Source organism: Primulina tabacum, chromosome 6 (genome assembly GCF_025594145.1).
Source record: "Primulina tabacum isolate GXHZ01 chromosome 6, ASM2559414v2, whole genome shotgun sequence".
Taxonomy (NCBI): domain Eukaryota; kingdom Viridiplantae; phylum Streptophyta; class Magnoliopsida; order Lamiales; family Gesneriaceae; genus Primulina; species Primulina tabacum.
The window spans coordinates 3,091,998-3,110,653 of record NC_134555.1 but is presented as its reverse complement, the minus strand read 5'-3'; the positions used below and the strand labels follow the sequence as shown (position 1 = coordinate 3,110,653).

Below are 18,656 nucleotides of genomic sequence, written 5' to 3'. Positions count from 1 at the left end.
TGTTGAAATAAATTTGATGAAGCATCACAATAATACTTGCACAATGCTGGTCCTATGGGCTATGAGGGCCAACCGAATAATTAAAAATAGGCAAACTTTGTACCAACAATGATGATGAGATTCTTCATCCTGCAAAACAAACACACAGAGATAATGTTGATCCCACGTGCGGAATTTGAGATAATAAATCTCGAAAATAAAGAATAAACTGGATACTGAGATTTACGTGGAAAACCCCTAAAAATTATTAGGGTAAAAACCACGAGCAAGATGAAAAGAATTCCACTATAATATTTTACGGTATACAACTTATCACTGTCACTAAAAGAAATTTCAGAATCAACAACACACATACGACAACGGTTTTAACTAAAACCGTTGTTAAAAAACTGTTGTCATAGAGATCATTTTTTAAGTAAAAGACAACGGTTTTTATAAAATCGTTGTCTTTTGGGGGTCAAAGACAACGGTTCTGTAAAACTGTTGTCTTTGAACGTTTAAGACAACGGTTTCATGAACCGTTGTCTATTAGCGTGTTTTTTTGGACATTCAACAACGGTTTTAGAAAACCGTTGTCGATTAGCGTGAGGTTAGAATAAAATACAACGGTATTAGCGACGATTTTCTTACAACCGTCGCTAATGTTAGCGACAGTTATAGATAAATCGTCGATAATTTCAAATTAGCGACGATTAGTTTAAACCGTCGCTAATGTTAGCAACAAATCAAGTAAAACCGTCGCTAATTTGAAATTGACGACGATTTAAATATAACCGTCGCACATTTTGGCGACGGTTCATAGAACACCGTCGCTAATTTCAAAAATTCGATACCACCTAAAATTTCCTCCATTTTCTTCCACCACTCTCTATAAATACCAACAAATTCGCTACATTTTTTTCTACTTCACTTTACAACACTTAAAATTTTTCTCACTTACAAGATTTTACAACTTCACAACACTTAAAATTTTTATCACTTATTACAACTTCACAACACTTAAAATTTTTATCTATTACACGATTTTACCACTTCAAAACAATTAATATTTTTATCTTTTACATGATTTTATCACTTCATGAAACTTAAATTTTTTTATATCTTACACGATTCTGTACCAATTCACAACACAGATTTATTAAATTATTAAATTTTTTTTATTTTACGTAAAATATTAGCGACGGAATTTATATATAAACCGTCGCTATATAGCGACGGTTTTTAATTCCGTCGCTACTTTTAGCGACGTTTAAATAATAAACCGTCGCTACATGTAGCGACGGTTTATTAAAAACCGTCGCTATATAGCGACGGTTTATATATAAATTCCGTCGTAAATATCATAGCATTTTAAAAGATAACACACACTCTCTTGTAATGTGTGTTTCCAAAGATAACACACACTCTCTTAATACATGAGAACAAACACCTCAAAAATATTATAGAACTAATAAGATGAGAGAAAACTCGAAAAAGGGATGATTTTAGAATGAAGAGAAGAACTCTATTTTATAAAGCCCTTTATCCGTGTGAATACGCGTTAAAAACGCATATGAACATTGCTCTTCAAATTTGTCAACTGTCACTTTCATCCATTTAATACACGTTTTTCTTAACTCCCGACATGCATTTAATATACTCACAATTGCCGACAGATAATTGCTAAATTTGGTCAAATAATTTATACCATATACTAGAATGTAATGAAATTCAAATCAATAGGGGCCATTGAAGGCCGAGTACCAATTAATAAAACCATGTAGTTTACGTAAAAAGCCCAAAGGGCCTGGTTATTAAAATGGCCCAATAAAGAAAGAATGAAGCCCAATCTATATACTAATATCTCCTTTTTAACACAACTCTGGCGTTTCTCGTGTCTGGTAAAGATGGAGAATGCTCTGAGCTTTGCAAGTTCCCCTCTACCTCGTCTCTCTCCGAGGCCGTCTCACCCTCATTTCCCAGATAAACTCAGATTATTGGTTCGCTTCTGGCCATAATTTTTTTTAATATTAATATTAGTATATTGTTCTCCAGTTTTTTTTTAAAGAACAAATTTATTTTTCATTTGTCACCATATTAACTCTTCAAAATCTGTCTGAACAGATGTTAAACCGCTCAAACTCGGTGCATGGAAATCGTACCATTTTTGCAAGAAACGCTTTCGGCTCGGATGAAAATGGGTCGCTCAATGGTTTTTCGAGCATGCCCAACAACATTTTCATGGAAGAGGTCCAGTTTTCTCTGTTAGTTTATTTTTTGATTTGCTAAGTTTGTGTCAGTTATAGTTTATTGCTCTTCTTTTGTGATTCTTTGGTGGGTTTTTATTCTTATCTCTAGAGAATTAGTTTTTAGTAACTAGGGCGGTTTGTGTAACTGGCTTTGTTTTGACAAGAATTTAGCTTGTTTAAGGTATCACAGCGCTGACTATGTTAGACATGAGAAGAACAGAGCACAGTGGGGCATTTTCCATATTATTGCTATCAGAATCAATTAGGAATCAGTATGTACCTTGTACATAAGCTTGTTAACCGACTAATAACAAACTAATAACTGACTAAACTAATAAATTGAACTAAGCTAATATCCATTATTTAAATAAAACTAATATGCCCCTCAAGATGGACGATATATATCTTGAATAACCAGCCATCTTGACCATAAAGGTGGACAAAGTTGAGAAAGGGAACGGTTTTGTGAACATGTCAGCAAGTTGCAAATACGATATGATAGGAAGAAGTTTGATAAGCCCAATGACTATTTTCTAGAACAAAGTGACAATCAATCTCGATAGTGTTTTGTGTGTTCGTGAAAAATCAGGTTGTTAGCGATGTGAATGGCAGCTTGATTATCACATAAAATGGGAACTGGAGAAGATAGAAAGACGTGGAAATCATGTAGCAATTGAACAATCCAAACCAATTCGCTAGTAGTCCCTGCCATAGTTCGATACTCCGCTTCAGCGGATGATCTAGAGGTAATAGTTTGCTTCTTGGCTTTCCAAGACATGAGAGAGTCACCAAGAAAGACGCAAAATCTAGTGACAGAACGTCTGATATCCGGGCAAGAGGCCTAATCAGCATCTGAGAATTCCTTAAGCTGAATCGTGGAAGCAGAAAAGAGAATGCCTTGCCCAGGCGAAGAATTTAGATACTTGAGTAAATGATGTGCTGTTGCCAAGTGTGTGGTTTGCGGTTGAGCAACCAATTGATTCAGTTTATTATGTAATGTCTGGTCACGTTATGGTAAGATATAATAGGAAACCAATGAGACGTCTATAAATGGATGCATCCTCAATGAGCTCACCTTCAGCAGCAAATAGAGTGATTGTTGGATCCATAGGAGCAGTGGTTGGCTTTTCAACAAGAAAACCAGTGTCTTCCAAGAGCTGCAATGTATATTGTTTTTGACATCAGGATATGCTAGCCTGTGATCTCCATTCCTAAGAATTATTTCAAGGGACCTAGACCTTCAACTCAAACTAACTTTTTAAGTACTTTAGATCATCAATGACAGAATGAGATGGTCCGAAAATGATAATATCATCTACACAGACCAACAAGGCAACAAATGAAGATTTTTCACCTTTGGTAAACAAAGTATAATTTGATTTGGACTGCATAAAACCAAAACTGACAAGGGAGTGAGAGAATTTAAAATACCACTGCCGAGAAGCTTGTTTTAGTCCGTATAAGGACTTATGAAGCTTACAAACCAAGCGATTTGATTCAAATTTTGAGTCATGTTTATTCGAATACCCCAATGGTAAATCCATATACATTTCTTCAAACAAATCTCCATTGAGAAATGCGTTGTTGATGTCCAATTGAAACAAATGCCATGCATTAATGGCAACAAGAGCCAACAGAATCTTGAAAGTAGCAAGTTTTGCTACGAACGAGGAAATTTAAAGAAATCAACACTCTCTTGTTGGGTGTACCCCTTGGCGACTAGGCGAGCTTTTTGTCGATCAATCGATCCATTCGAGGCATATTTAATCTTGAAGACCCAACGAAAACCAATGGTACGCTTCCAGGAGGTAATGGTACAACTGACCATGTGCAATTATCTTCCAAAGCAGATAATTCCTCGTTCATGGCATTCCTCATTGTGGATGTTTGACAGCTACATTGGTAAAACTATGGTTCAAACTGGGTAGAAACATGTAAGGCAAAAGCTTTATGCTTTGGTGACAAATAGTCATATAATAGGTAGTCACTCAGAGGGTATAAAGCTCGAGCAGTAGGCTGTGGATTCATCCTCTTACGGCCAGAAATGAACATCTGGAGCGTGAAGTTTACAAGACAACGAGTGGCTCAACTATGAGCAGTTCAACGCATAACGGTGAAACCTAGGTTTTGATGTCATGTTAGACGTGAGAAGAACGGAGCAAAGTGGGGAATTTTCCATATTATTTCTATAAGAATTAGCGAGTAATCAGTCTGTACAAAGGTGTATATATATACGCACACGGTTTTTAACCGACTATTAACAAACTAATAACCGACTCAACTAATAAACTGAACTAAGCTAATATTCAATATTTAAATAAAACTAATAGACTGCATATTGATTTTAGACTCATACAAGTACAGATATGCACATGTTCAAGTGTATTTATCCCTGAAAGTTGTATTTTGAGGAAGATGTATCAGTCCATATTGCAGTCGAAATGAAGTTTATCTTAATACCTTGTAGGTCATTGGAGCTGAATATGGGGAAGGCTTTGAAACATTTAGACCTGAAGGGCCACTTAAAGTTGACGTGGTAAGCTTTAGACTGAAAAAGAAAGCAATCGTCATTATGATATCATATTTATGGTTGATTTCTTGTGTCGGAAAATTTATAATTATTTTTTATTGTTTGCTGCCATCCATAGGATTTTTTGAATGATAGAATGCAAGAAGGCTTTCTGCAAAGGATTCGATATGCAATGAAACCTGATGAAGCTTATGGTCTTATATTCTCTTGGGATAATGTTGTGGTAAAGTTTCATGCCTATCACGTGGTCGAAAGTTATTTACTAGCCGTATCAGTTCTATTCTCTCCTTAATACCTCTAATGGGCGTGGATATTTTATCGTGTCTCTGTTCATATGATGAAATAATTGAATATAATTTCTTTTTTAGCTTTTGCCCAGTAGATAAACAGCCAAGGTACCCATTTGGTTCTATTCTGATTTAGAATCTTGATACATTTAATCACCCATTGCATTTCACATTTTTAACATGCATTTACCGCCTATATCATTGTTAAATGTATTTGTAGAAATAAAATAAAGAGAGGGTGCATTCTGATACTAGATTTCTTATTTCAGTTACAAGCGTGTAAAGATTTATGTCAAAACACAATGCACAGATGGTTAAAATTCCTATTATTTTCTCTTCGTTTAGTTTTCAATCACCAGCTCTTTATATAAAATTTCTTATAGTAAACCCAATCAGATCATTTTAAAGTACATCATAATGTTGATAACATGGTTGTGACGGACACCAAAGCGCAAAGTGGTTGTGGAGCCTGTGGCGTAAGGCACAAGGTGAGGTGCTCGCCTTATTGCAGCAAGGCCCACTATTAGTTCTTTAGAAAATTTTATTTATCTACTATAGTATTATATGACAAAAATTCTATTATTGAACTCATTAAGTTGTGAAAAGCAAAGATTCATTGATATTTATCTACTTATTTATTAGGGTTTGGGGAAAACTTCCTCTCCCAAGTATCCTGCTGCGCCTGGGTACATACCCAGGTGCATGTGCAAGAGGCTCTCCTGGTGGCGCCTCAAGCATTTTAAAACTATGGTTGATAATCTTATGCCTTTTTCCAAAATATATTACTTTATTTCTACAATTTTAAGCTAGAATAATGATAGCAACGAGGATTCCAAAAAATATTAAGTACAATTCTTAGTTAAAGCAACACTTTTTTATTGGGACATTACACAATTTTTGTTAATTATCTTTTCAATTTTAACTTCAATGTGGCATTGTGGCTTCATATTTCATAATCATGTGGTTGACACTAGTCTCCGGTGGGTTAGGTGCTAGATTTAAAATATCAGGTTGATTTATTTAAGTTCATTGTAGTATTTCTTGTGTTATAGAAGTCATACAAGTTTGTGTTGATAAGGTTTCCTCGTGGATTCCAAGATAACAATTCAAAGTAGGCCATTCAAAAAGGTAATAATTTTAGTAAGGTTTCCTATCTTTCTTTATAAGAGGGAATTAATAAATTCAAAAAAAGACTAACAGAAGTGGCGTAAGACCGAATTCTCAATTCTGTTCTTTCTTATGTAAATCTTTCAGTCAACCCACTATGTGGTGGACGGAACCATTTTTTTTTGGTGAATGAATCAAACAATAAACAGCGCCATATATTACACCAGTAATTATAAATTTATAGCCCATTGCATGTAGGGAAATATATTTATAGTTATGACTGCTGATTGCTCAATTGGCATCTGTACTGCTTAAATTACCGTTTTACGTAAAACTTGGAGGATGTTTAAAGCTGAAGGAGATTGATTCTGAACATTTGTGAATGGCTGGTGTCATCAGTGTTTCACTTACTAGCTGATAATCTTTTTGATTGTTCTTCTAAATTCTCACTTTACTTGAAAACTTTTGCATGTGCATTTCAAGGAGCTAGCATTGTCAGCATTTAAATTGATGTCTTAAAAGGACACCCTTCCTCCTATCGAAATACTTTTGCTGGACTTCTATTTTAACATTGCCTTTCAAATTGGCTGTACCTGATAGAATGTAACTGCTTCTCCACCATATGGCTGTGCCACTTTGGATCACACAAATGGAACCTCCAACTTGTAAAAGAAAATAACTAATAATAGAGCATAACGGCTGTGTTTTCATTAGACAATCATTTTATTCTCGTGAATCTCATTGCTCAATGTGCACCTAATTGTTCTGTATCAATTTGACTGGCCTTCTAATCCACAAATCTGGTATTACAGGCAAATACTAGAGCTTTGAAGTTGGATGCCTGGGAAAAACTTGCTTCTGAGGAAGGTAAGTTTAACATGTTCTGACAAAAAATAGTGATACCCTTATGTTGAGTATTGGTAAGACAATAGTTGAAACGAACTAAGGTACTTGTGGATCTGCACTTGCAAAAATTGAGCTAGTAAATTCAATCTTAATTTTTCTTTATTGTGGAATTCATAAACAAATAGATTGAGAAGTTTCCTCAATATTTTGGCATCCCAAGGTTTCGATTCAAGGCTCATGCATAAAAACTGTTCTTTGTTCTAGAGCAGATAAAATATTTGCGTTATCGTTACGGAGATTATTATTTTGTTGCCTCAATATTTTATCTTATTCAATTGCATAGATTGACCACTTCTGTCAGTACTCTGTAGCATAGCTATGAAGCAGAGACTTGTGATACACTTGAGATTCCTTGAAATTGGGTTGATGTATGGGGGGTTATCGTGCAGGAAAGGAAATCCCTAGAGATGACAGTGTGCAAAGAGTTTTGCATTATGCAGGTGCTGATCATGTTCTGCGCAAGGTTTGGGAATCTCCATTGGTTTTCACAGACTTCCATCCACTTCTTCTAATAGTTCATGAACCTAAACACCTAATATCCTATCCTTGTTTGCTTAGTGAACTGGATATTTTAGAAGTTATTTTCAGTCCGTATATGTATATCTAAGACTTTTTTATGGATAAAACAGTAATTGTAAGTTTCCACTTTTTGGGATATATCATCAACATCAAGCTTAACCTGTATAAGCTTCACACATTTTTACCTTTTTGCTTTGTAACTTATATATAGATGTCTTTGGCGGAATCTTAGGTTTTGCTTTGGGGGATGGCTGAGCCTGATTTGGATAGACTGAAGTTGAGACTCTCGGAGTTGTACTATCACAATCTTGTCGAAGTAAGATTGTTTGGTAAAATGTCACGTGAATGTTGTCGCTCAAGTTGCAGTAACTTATATTCTAATGTTTTCTGTAGCTTTCAGAACCAATGGAAGGGCTAAAAGAGTGGTTAGATGCTATAGCTACATCTCGCATTCCGTGTGCTGTTGTATCAAGTCTTGATCGCAAAAACATGGTTGAGGCTCTAGAGCGAATGGGATTGAAGAAGTTTTTTCAGGTTGCTCTGTTTCTCTTCTCTCACGCCTACGAACATTAGGGTGCTTTTTTTTTTTTTTTAACACTCAGAGCTTTCTGTTCATTACCATCTTATGGTATCTAATAGAAATATCGAATGATATTAATATTTGAATAAACTTCAAAATCTTAGTTTGTTTTGCTGTACTTTCTGTGATAGTGTAATTATGGTTTTATTTCTGGTGTATCTTGCTTTGGGATTGTCACAGAAAGGAGCCCAATTACTTATTTGGAACCCTATCTTAATTCAAAAGCTTCAGTGAATCTTGGACTACGCACCATGCATGTATTTACTTTTTTCACTTCCATGGAGGGAATTTATCTCACATGTGGACATGACAATTTCTGCCTCCACAAAGTCATCACTCACATTGCCTGCCTCTTTTGATATAACTTCCCCTCTGACCAAACTACATCCTCTAGTTCCGCATGTAGTATTGTGCCTCGTGGGATTGTGCATTGTAACGCATGTTTTGCCTGCTCTTTATGCATCCAAGATCAAGGTACAGAAAAAGAAGACCACGCGGCCTTTCTTGAATGAGAACCCTTTTATGCACCAACTTACTTCCTTGAGTTTTAGGATTTACCTATCTTTAGCTCTTATCATTTGTCATTTAGTATTTACATATTGTTTGATACAAGGAGTATCCCCAACATACATGTTCAGGGTCCAATCTATCCCCAAAGGCTCTGTCAACGTGTCTTATGCTCCATGTGTGTGAGTTTTCCCCTTTGCTTTTTATTGATAGACTTCATCTCATTTATGTGAAATGGTTATGATTTACATCTACCAATGTTTGCTCCCGGAATTTACTCCCCTTTGTTGCATGTTCAAACGGTGATTAGTCTCTTTGGTAAAGTGTCACTGGACATATACTTGTAATTTGTAAAATAAATGCCTGGTAAAAATCGATTGATGGATAGAAAATTGAAATGTCTTCTATTATCTCGTAGGTGTCAGCAATTTAATAGGAGTGCTTGTGACTTGAAATGTAGTGAAAAGGTGTTAACTAACTGAATTTTTATTTGGAGAAAGCTAAATTATCTCTTCTGGAGTTGCAGGCCATTGTGTCCGAGGAAGATGGTATGGAGTCCATTGCACATAGGTTCCTTTCTGCTGCTGTAAAGGTATGTTTGGCACCTACTGTTTGACACCAGTGGAAAAAGTAACAGAAAGTTTTCCGTTCTTGATATGCAAATGCCTTTACCTAGGAAATATAATGGTGAGGTGTATCACAAGATGATTGTGCTTCTTGGCATTGATTCTAGTTCCATTTACCTTGGATCTTGCGTACTCTTCTCCTTTTCCACATTATTATATTAAACATCCTGGAAATCATGAAATTATGTTTGAAACTTGTTATGCAGCTTGACAGAAAACCCTCCAAGTGTGTTGTGTTTGAAGACGACCCCAGAGGAGTAACTGCAGCTCACAATTGTACGATGATGGCTGTAGCTTTGATTGGTGCTCATCCAGCGTATGTGTTATGTAAATTAGTTTCAATTTGACTTAATGCTTGCTCGGAGATGCCAACAAATGAGTTCCGTGAATCTAGTTTTGCCATCTTCTCTTAGCTTGGTTAGATCAAGATATCACTTTCTGAAAAATATCGCAGGTATGATCTTGGGCAGGCGGATTTGACGGTTGCGAGCTTCCACGAGCTTTCTGTGATTAATCTACGTAGATTGTTTGCTCACATAGGGTCGACTTTCATGGATTTGCAAAAACAGGTGATAGAAAAAGCTCCTTCGAAGAGAAAGCTTCATATTGACACCATCTTCTGAACTTCCGACTTAAATTTTTTTTTTTACTCTGTACATATGTAATTAAGGCCTCATTTTCTCCCATTTTTCTCTCCTTAAATTCCCATATTTGATTTAATAGAAATTTAAGCAACGTTGAATATACTCCCATCTGTTCTCATGTGTTTAATCAATTCTTTTGTGGAAGCTACAATTGAATCTGAATTTGATGAAACTACACAATCAACCATAATCGACGGATTCTAAGTGTATCTTGCCCCAAAAAAACAAACCAACCAACCGGATAAGAAGTTAAATAAAGGGTTGGCTGGCAAAATAAATTAATTTTTCAGATGATATTTTCAAAAAAGTTAGTTTGACCAAGTAAATAATGGCTAGTAAATAATAATAAATCTTTAATCAAGAAACAAGCAATCTTTGAAACCTGTTCCTTTGACATCTTGACCCCTGATTTAGTGGCATTTCTAGCTTCATCAAGCAACTGAGCATCCCTTTCTGATCTCACCTGCGAGAAATCTAAAGCTTCTGTTACACTTTCGAATATGTTATGTTTCCTCTTCCCTGCTGCAGGTTCTTCCTTGTCATCGATATTCCCATTTTTGGCGCAAGTTGTGGAAACTGCTGCAAGTCTTGATTTTCTGCCATAACCGTGCTGAAAATAGCTCTGTGTGGTGTTTCCGGGAGAAAGAATAAGACCATTTTGTGAAGGCGAAAGGGAAAGAGCTTTCAGTCCCATTTTCCCTTTTAATTTCCTTACTTGGAATGTCATGAAATTTCAGTGATTCTTCAAGGAAAAATGTGTTGAGTTGGGTTTTATATTGGTGGCTTGGAGCTGTTGTTTTCTGGTCTGGTCACCGCATACCATCGCCTAATGGTTAAGATGAGTAAACGTGGCCCCTTGGCTGGCTACTAATTAATATTTCTGAGGTAAACTTAAAAATATTTAACTAACAAATATCTTACTTTATCATCACCCCTTCAAATATATATATCATGACATTTTACTATTTTTATTTCATTTTTTAAAAAATATAGAAGAATGAAAAAAAGTAACCAGGAGAAGATTTTCTTAATCATTGGCTTGATATATCTAGGATGCGACTAATCATTGTGTTAGTATAAGATTCATAATTTTTTTTCACCAAAAAAACTTGCAAGATTTTGTCCCCCGGCTCCTCGATCCATGTCTTCACCAGCATACCAATAACAAACAAAATTTTTACTTATATTTGAGACTAAAAATGTTTCTTGAAATAAACGAAAGCACAACGAGGCCTCCCAAACCAGAAAACTGTGACTAACATTAATTTCACTGATTAACAAATTTCAATGCCAAATGTACAGATGATATTGCGCTTCATAAATAAATCTGGTTTCATAGAAGATTATTTCAGAGGCATAATAAAGGAAGACGATCGTAAGCAAACAAAAAGTGTTGGTTGTGTGACGACACAAATTTTATTTCCTCTCATTACTGATACATAAAGCGTAGCAATCCAAACAATTTCCGAATCATGATCACTGGAACTCTTTATCGTAAACTTCACTAGCATATTTCCAGTTCATGACTTTCCATATGTTCTTTAGGTAGTCTGGTCTCACGTTTTTGTACTGCATACATGTCAAGCAAGAAAGCATATCAGTCGTGTTAGAACTTGCTACATGAGAAGATAACTGAAGCCAGGAACTAGTAGAACAGACGATAGCAGAATTAGAACTCATTCGCAACATGGACATTGAAGACTCACTACTTTATATTTTAGCCCAGAAATGAACATGACAATTAAACGCGCTTGTTTCCTTTGGAAAAAAACCCAAGAATAAACATTTCATCATGTCTATCTTACAGAAAAAAATATTCAGTGCCTCATTTTCTATCACCTTTTGTCCGCTTTTGATTTGTATCAGCAACAAGCTTAAAAAGGTAACAGAATTTTTTATTATTAAAGCTACTAAAGAAACATGTAAATGTTGGAAGAAGTAATACCTGCAAATAGTATGCATGCTCCCATACATCAATCCCAAGCAGGGGAATTAAACTTGGTCCTCTAGTAACCAGTGGGTCCTGCAATAGAAAATGGATCACAAAAGGATTTATGAAATATCAATTGCTTCTATTTCATCTTAAGCATTTACAAGACAATTACAAAAAGAACCATTTTAATAGTTAAATTCTCGTCACAAGTGCTAGGATATCATACGGCTCATAATATGGATGACCTAGGATATCATACGGCTCATAATATGGAGTCATCCATACACAACTAATCTGATTACAGCACGTTCAAAACCTCAAATCATTATCAGCCTTTGCACCAGAGGTCAGGTGTATTCTAATAGGAAGACAAATTTGAGAAGGTTCCAATAGAAAAACAAATTATCCTTCTCAAGTTTTGGATAGCTAATATATCGTCAAAACCCTAATATAACATGCTTGCTTTATTGAACACAAAACCGGGGATACGATCAATGTAAAAGCAGTACAATATATTGAAGAAATGACCCGACACTATAGCATAGCACATATAAAACTAAAATGTGAAGACAATGCAAAGGATCCACACCTACCTGATTTGAAGTGGTTTCAATCACGAGCCTCTTCAATTCTTTGTCCGCAGCAAGCCACTGCAAATATATCAATGAGGTAAATCAAGTAAATGAAAGCGAACAGGAGATTAATGTACATAGGAGAAAAACGTCTATCCCACAGAACAACATGGTCATATATATATACAAAACACTCACCACCCATCCAGAACCCTGCAATGCAGCACCTTCTGCGTTCATCTTTTGAATTAGAGCTTCCAACGAGCCAAAGTTACTGTCAATAGCCGAACCTAAAGAACCCTTAGGAGGTTCACCACCACCTTCCTGCAAGGAGATTTCAGCGTTTAGATAAAATCTTACCCAATTTCGAAATATAGTACAATAATAAATTAAAAATCAACTCAAGGCGCAGACTTACTCGACCAGGTGCTAGGTTCTTCCAGAAGATTGAGTGATTAACGTGACCTATTAAAAAAATAATGGAGTTGTAAAGAACAATCTGATATTGAGATAAAAAAAAAATTACTCGCTTAGTTTGGGGAGCAGTAAATTGTTAAATGCCACCAGCATTAGGATTTCAATGGCGAAGTTTTCAACATACCTCACATTTATGTTACGCAGAAAACTTAAGATGGATTATATTTAGTTTCCCCTAAATTACCCAGGCCTCCAATTCAATTTCACGAAAAAAAAGACCCAATCATCACACAAAAAAACGAAAATTATAAAAAATGAATTTCAACATAAAATTAGTACCTCCGCCATTGAACTTAATGGCACTCTGCAACTTAACTACGGTCGAGGCGTGTCCCTTGGAAAGGGCAGCATCGAGCTGCTCGAGGGCTTTATTGTAATTCGTTATATAAGTCTGGTGGTGCTTCTGGTGATGGAGCTGCATGATCTCGCCGCTGATGGCGGGCTCCAGCGCACCATAATCGTAGGACAAATCGGGAAGCGAAAACGTCTGCAGACCGCGAAACCCGAGAGGTGCGTTCCCTAGGGTATATCTGGTTAGGGATCGAAGCGCCATTGCTGAACAGTAGTTCGAAAAGTTGTGAACCGGAAATTGAATGAAATCGATTCCTTTGAGATGCAGCAGATTTATAGGCTGGTTGGATTTTTCTGCATTAGACCGTTCCTACTGCAAAATCGAGCCCGGAGAGGCGGCGGTTTAGCTGATTGGACTTTCTAGAAGTATAACACTGTAGTGTGGTGTACGTGTTCTTTCTTTTGGGTTTAAATTTATTTTTTTTTTTTGGAAGCAGCAGGTTTTTGTATATGTACAATACATACAAATATTTTTTTTATATACATAAAAATAACACTTTGATTAAATCAGATATAGAGCTTAGAGTCGACACATGGATAGCTTGATTCGCTGATCTACTAACAAAAACAAAAGAACATGACTGGATTCTCATAGCCATGTTTTTAGCGTCGTCAACAATTAAAACCAAACTAGAAGAATCATTAACATGATTGTTCAAAGCACTGATAACTGAAAGATCATCGAATCCGATGATCTTTCAGTTATCAGTGATGATGATGTTCGATGATCTTTCAGTTATCAGTGATGATGATGTTTGAAAGATGAAGTTCTTTGATCCAATTGAGTGCCTCGCGAATACACAATGCTTCTGTTGTAGATGGCTGAAAATTTCATGGGAAGCTTCATTGAGAGGCTGCCAAATGAATCTCTTATGATTTAACCTCGAAACCAATATGAAAAGGATTATTGAAAACCGATACACTATGTACCGTTTGCCATTGTTGGCGAAGGTCCATTGCCAATCTAACAATGGAAGGTGCTGGTTTGTGCTTCCCATCTCAAACAACATCATTCATATTCTTCCAAATACTCCAAAGTGTTAGTGCTGCTATCTCAATATCCTCAAGCTCTTTATTTGTAACAGCAACATTACACCATTCAACAAATCGAGTCATGGAGCCAAGCTAATTACCTATGGAAGTAAGACCCCAAATGATTCGAGCTGCTGGACGAGAAACTAAAGCATGAAATACATCTTCAGACTCATGTCTGACGGATGGGACACCATTCTTGAACCTCAACATGTCTGTCTTTGTAAAGATGTCATGGTAGGAAGACAATTTGCTAATGCACGCCATAAGAAATTTTTGACTTTAGCAAGAAGTTTCAAGTTCCAAATGAATTTCCAATTAATTCAGCTGGTATTTGGATGCAATATCCGATATTGCATCAGTTTTCTATACCCACTTCTTACAGAAAATAGACCCTTCGAATCATGACCCCGAGCCCAACTCAAAGGAATGGATAGAATGAGACGTTGATCTCTTTCATTAAATAATTCTCGCACAAGATCCATATCCCACTGGCCATCTCCCGAAACAAGCAATGAACTAACCAAAGCTTTCCGCAAATCTGGAATACAAACTGCTTCTATATATGGATTTACCAGATCAGGAAACCATGGATCTCCCCAATTTTTTGTAAGAAAGGCAGAACCAATACACTTCCTTGCTCCACTTCTAATTAATTCTTGGGTTATCATTAAACTTCTACATACATAACTTGGATCGGCCCCAATCTTGGCATCAAGAAAATGATCATTGGGGTAATATCTTGCTCTAATTAACTAAGGCTAAGAGGCTAAAGAATCAGGATCTTGAACTAACTTCCAGCTTTGCTTAACCAAGAAAGCCACATAAACATTAAATACATGAATCTTCCTAAGACCCAAACCTCCATCCAACTTGTGACGGCTTAGCTTGTCCCAGTTCTGCCATCTTAAACCTCCCATGTTACTTTCAGATTTCCCCCACTAAAATGAGTTCATCATTCGTTGCAGCTCACACAGAAGAGGGATTGCAAAAACACTCATGATATAAGAAGGGATTTCTCGGACCACAGCCTATAGAAGAACTTCTTTACCCGCTTGAGAAATAAGCTTATGTCTCCATCCTTGCATGCGCCTCCAGACTCTCTTTTATAAATGCAAACACCTCCGATTTGTTTCTCCAAGTGAGGGTAGACCAAGATAGTTCCCATGATTCGTAGTATATTGTACTCCCAAAGCATCACAGATATGATTCTTTAAATCAGATTTAATATTGGAGCTGAAAGATATATGTGATTTGGTAAAGTTCACAATTTGTCCCGAAGGCACTCCTGTAGGATTTGCACACTTCTTCCTTTGTTACTCTAAAAAATAGAAAAATTGAAAGGAATTCTTGATATATTTTCCTTTTTTATCTTTAATATTTTGCCTTTCTAGATATGAGCATAATCTCGAAATTGATGATATGATCTCTTATAAATTCAATATGTGATATAAGACTATATTTTGATATGACTCGTAATATCTTTAAGATATGATATCACAATATCTTTAAGATATTATCCTTGTTTTAAAAAGAGTTTGTTTCCTAATGAAATTGGTTTTTCAATGTTAAATAGGACTCAAAGGAGAAGAAACAAAAGGGTGAGAGAGTGACGATACAGAGCAAAAACTTTCGGAGAGACAGAGATGCATTTGTACGAAGAAAATATTTTCTGATTGAAGCAATCTCGCGTCGTTGATAAAGTGTTGCTGTGAAGTGCTGACTACATCTGAAGACAACACCTAATCACTGTTTTGATTAGTGCGCTGATTTTTGAAGACTTTTTCACTTCTCAGTTGATGTATCCTATGTATTTTGGTTATACGGTTTGTTAGAGGTTTATGATGAAATTTGTTACTCGCCTTAATAAGGGAGTTGTTTCATTCTTTCACTAGTATTGGTTTTTGTAAACTTACAAGTTTTTCTAGTGACTTATTTTGCCCTGAGGCACCGCACAAGTATTTTATACTTGTGCATAATTTATCTCTCGTATCTCGTATTATCATTATTTCAGCTACGTGTAGGTGTGTTAAAATCATAATTTCCGCTGCATGTTGTCGTGGGTGTTACAACACCTACGCACAACACCTACATTCTGATACACACAACACTCACTATCAACTCACACATACACTGTGGAAACAGAACTTTCAATTGGTATCAGAGCTTCCACTTGACGCTACTAAGTGAGATCCTGTTTTGTTTTGTTTTCAGAGTGAAAAGGAATTATGGAAGGATCAACAAATACTGTTTTTAGGCCTCCCGTGTTGGATGGATCAAACTATGCATTGTGGAAAGTAATGATGAGGGTTTTTATTAAATCCATTGAAGAAAGAGCTTGGCAACGTGTACTTGATGGTTGGAGTCCACCAAAACTCGAGGATGCTGATGGAGACACACGGCTCAAACCTGAAAGTACATGGACTGTCGATGAAGTGCAAACTTCAAACTTTAATTCCAAGGCTCTCAATGCTATATTTTCATCTGTTGATACAAGGATGTTTAATTTAATCACCACTTGTGTATGCGCCAAAGATGCTTGGGAGATACTCCAGAAGCACTGTGAAGGATCCGCAAGTGTGCGTAAAACTAGGCTAAGGATGGTGACATCAAAGTTCGAAAGTTTGAGAATGGAGGACAAGGAGTCTATTCTTGAGTATGACTGCCGGTTGAGACAACTCTCAAATGAATCACATGGCCTAGGAGATCCCATACCAAATGAAAGATTGGTGAACAAGGTTCTAAGATCTCTTCCTGAGAGATTCAATGTCAAAGTTTGCGCTATTGAAGAATCTAAAGACACTTCAACGATCAACTTGGATGAACTAATGAGTTCTCTCAGAACTTTTGAGATGAATCTTGATCTACAAAGGAAGGATAAAGGGAAGACAATAGCCTTTGAAGCCTCAACCGAATCTTATGATGAAATCCTTCAAATATCTAAAGAGGTGGATAAGTCTGATTTAGGTGAAGAATCGATCTCTCTGTTTACTAAGAAATTTGGTGATTACTTGAAGACTATGAGAGAAAAGAAGAAAATTGGACAAAAATCTGAACTGCCCAATAACACCACTTTTGCAAAAGCTCAAAAGTTTACTCCTATGAAAGGACAGTTTTGACCAAAAACCGAAGTGCAAATCCAATCTAATGTCAGAAACCTGGACTCGGTGCAATGTAGAGAGTGTTCGGGATATGGACACTATGCCAATGAGTGTGCCAATCGACTTAGGAAAAACAAAGGCATGACTGTCACCCTGAGTGATGAAGAGTCTGATGATGATCAAGGATCAAGTGAATATGAAAATCACACATCGTTATCTTCTGTGATCAAGGAAAAACGCTCAACAAATCAATCCTTTGGGTGTTGCCACAGGTGTTGCAATACCTGGCCGCAACACCTCTTCGAATTCAGTATGTCTTAAATCTACAACCCTTGCGGAGGCAAGTCAGTCTGAAACTCAAGAGGTAGATGATGATGAAGTCACTCTAGAAAGTGTGCAGACAATGTACGAAGAATTATATGAAGACTGGATCAAAAGAACTAAAGAAAATGCAATTCTCTCCAAAGAGAATGCTGAGTTAAAGTCACAAATTTCACGACTTGAAGTAATCTTAAGCAAGAAAGATTTGGAATTATGCAAAGTCAAAGAGGAACTTGGAGAAGCAACTCAGATTCTTGCCAAGATGAATTCAAGTTCATCCAAACTTGATTCACTTTTGATGATTGGACAAAATGACAAAGCTGGACTTGGTTATCCGAACAGTCTGTTCGAAATTGGAGAATCTTCCAATACTGAGAGAAAACCAACTGTTTTTGTCAAAGGAAGTGTTGAAACCTCAAATGCTACACAAACTGAAAAAGGTGCTCCATCTAAAAGGCAAATATCTACCAAGAAGTCCAAATCCAGAAAACGCCACTTTATCTGCCACTATTGTTTTAGACCTGGTCATATCAAACCCTACTGCTTTAAACTGAGAGATGATTACAAGAGATGGGAATCAGAACAGGTGTTGCCACAGGTGTTGTATAACACCCGACGCAACACTGCCAACAGAAAACCGACGGTAAAAAGGGTTTGGGTACCAAAGGCTAAGATTCAATGTTCCGTTATTTATACTTCATTAAAGACTAACATTGCAGGAATATGGTACTTTGACAATGGCTGTTCGCGCCACATGACAGGTTCTAAAGACCATTTGATTGACTATGTTGAACTGAGGAGTGGTCATGTGACGTATGGTGGTGGTGCTAAAGGAAGAATTGCTGGCAAAGGAATCTTGAATGTTGATGGACTGCCTAATCTACACAATGTGCTTTATGTCGACGGGCTTAACTCAAACTTAATAAGCATAAGTC

At 36.5% G+C, this 18,656-nt stretch overlaps 2 protein-coding genes across 2 annotated transcripts; one reads left to right on the top strand and one right to left on the bottom strand.

Moving 5' to 3' along the window:
- The first annotated feature begins 1,842 nt into the window (after window positions 1-1,842).
- LOC142548742 (5-amino-6-(5-phospho-D-ribitylamino)uracil phosphatase, chloroplastic-like) lies at window positions 1,843-10,847 on the top strand. The gene is made up of 11 exons (XM_075657238.1): window positions 1,843-1,979; window positions 2,104-2,229; window positions 4,696-4,764; window positions 4,877-4,981; window positions 6,965-7,019; window positions 7,448-7,521; window positions 7,810-7,893; window positions 7,971-8,111; window positions 9,191-9,256; window positions 9,497-9,606; window positions 9,745-10,847. Exons 1-11 carry the CDS (start codon window positions 1,887-1,889, stop codon window positions 9,911-9,913), a joined length of 1,092 nt encoding a protein of 363 aa, XP_075513353.1. The 5' UTR covers window positions 1,843-1,886; the 3' UTR covers window positions 9,914-10,847.
- A 326-nt stretch (window positions 10,848-11,173) lies between these two features.
- LOC142548743 (superoxide dismutase [Mn], mitochondrial-like) lies at window positions 11,174-13,679 on the bottom strand. Its single transcript, XM_075657239.1, has 6 exons — window positions 13,196-13,679; window positions 12,858-12,904; window positions 12,638-12,763; window positions 12,461-12,517; window positions 11,880-11,957; window positions 11,174-11,503 (listed from the first exon to the last, which is right to left on the bottom strand). The coding sequence occupies exons 1-6, from the start codon at window positions 13,467-13,469 to the stop codon at window positions 11,411-11,413; spliced, it is 675 nt and encodes a 224-aa protein (XP_075513354.1). The 5' UTR covers window positions 13,470-13,679; the 3' UTR covers window positions 11,174-11,410.
- Window positions 13,680-18,656: the final 4,977 nt, after the last annotated feature.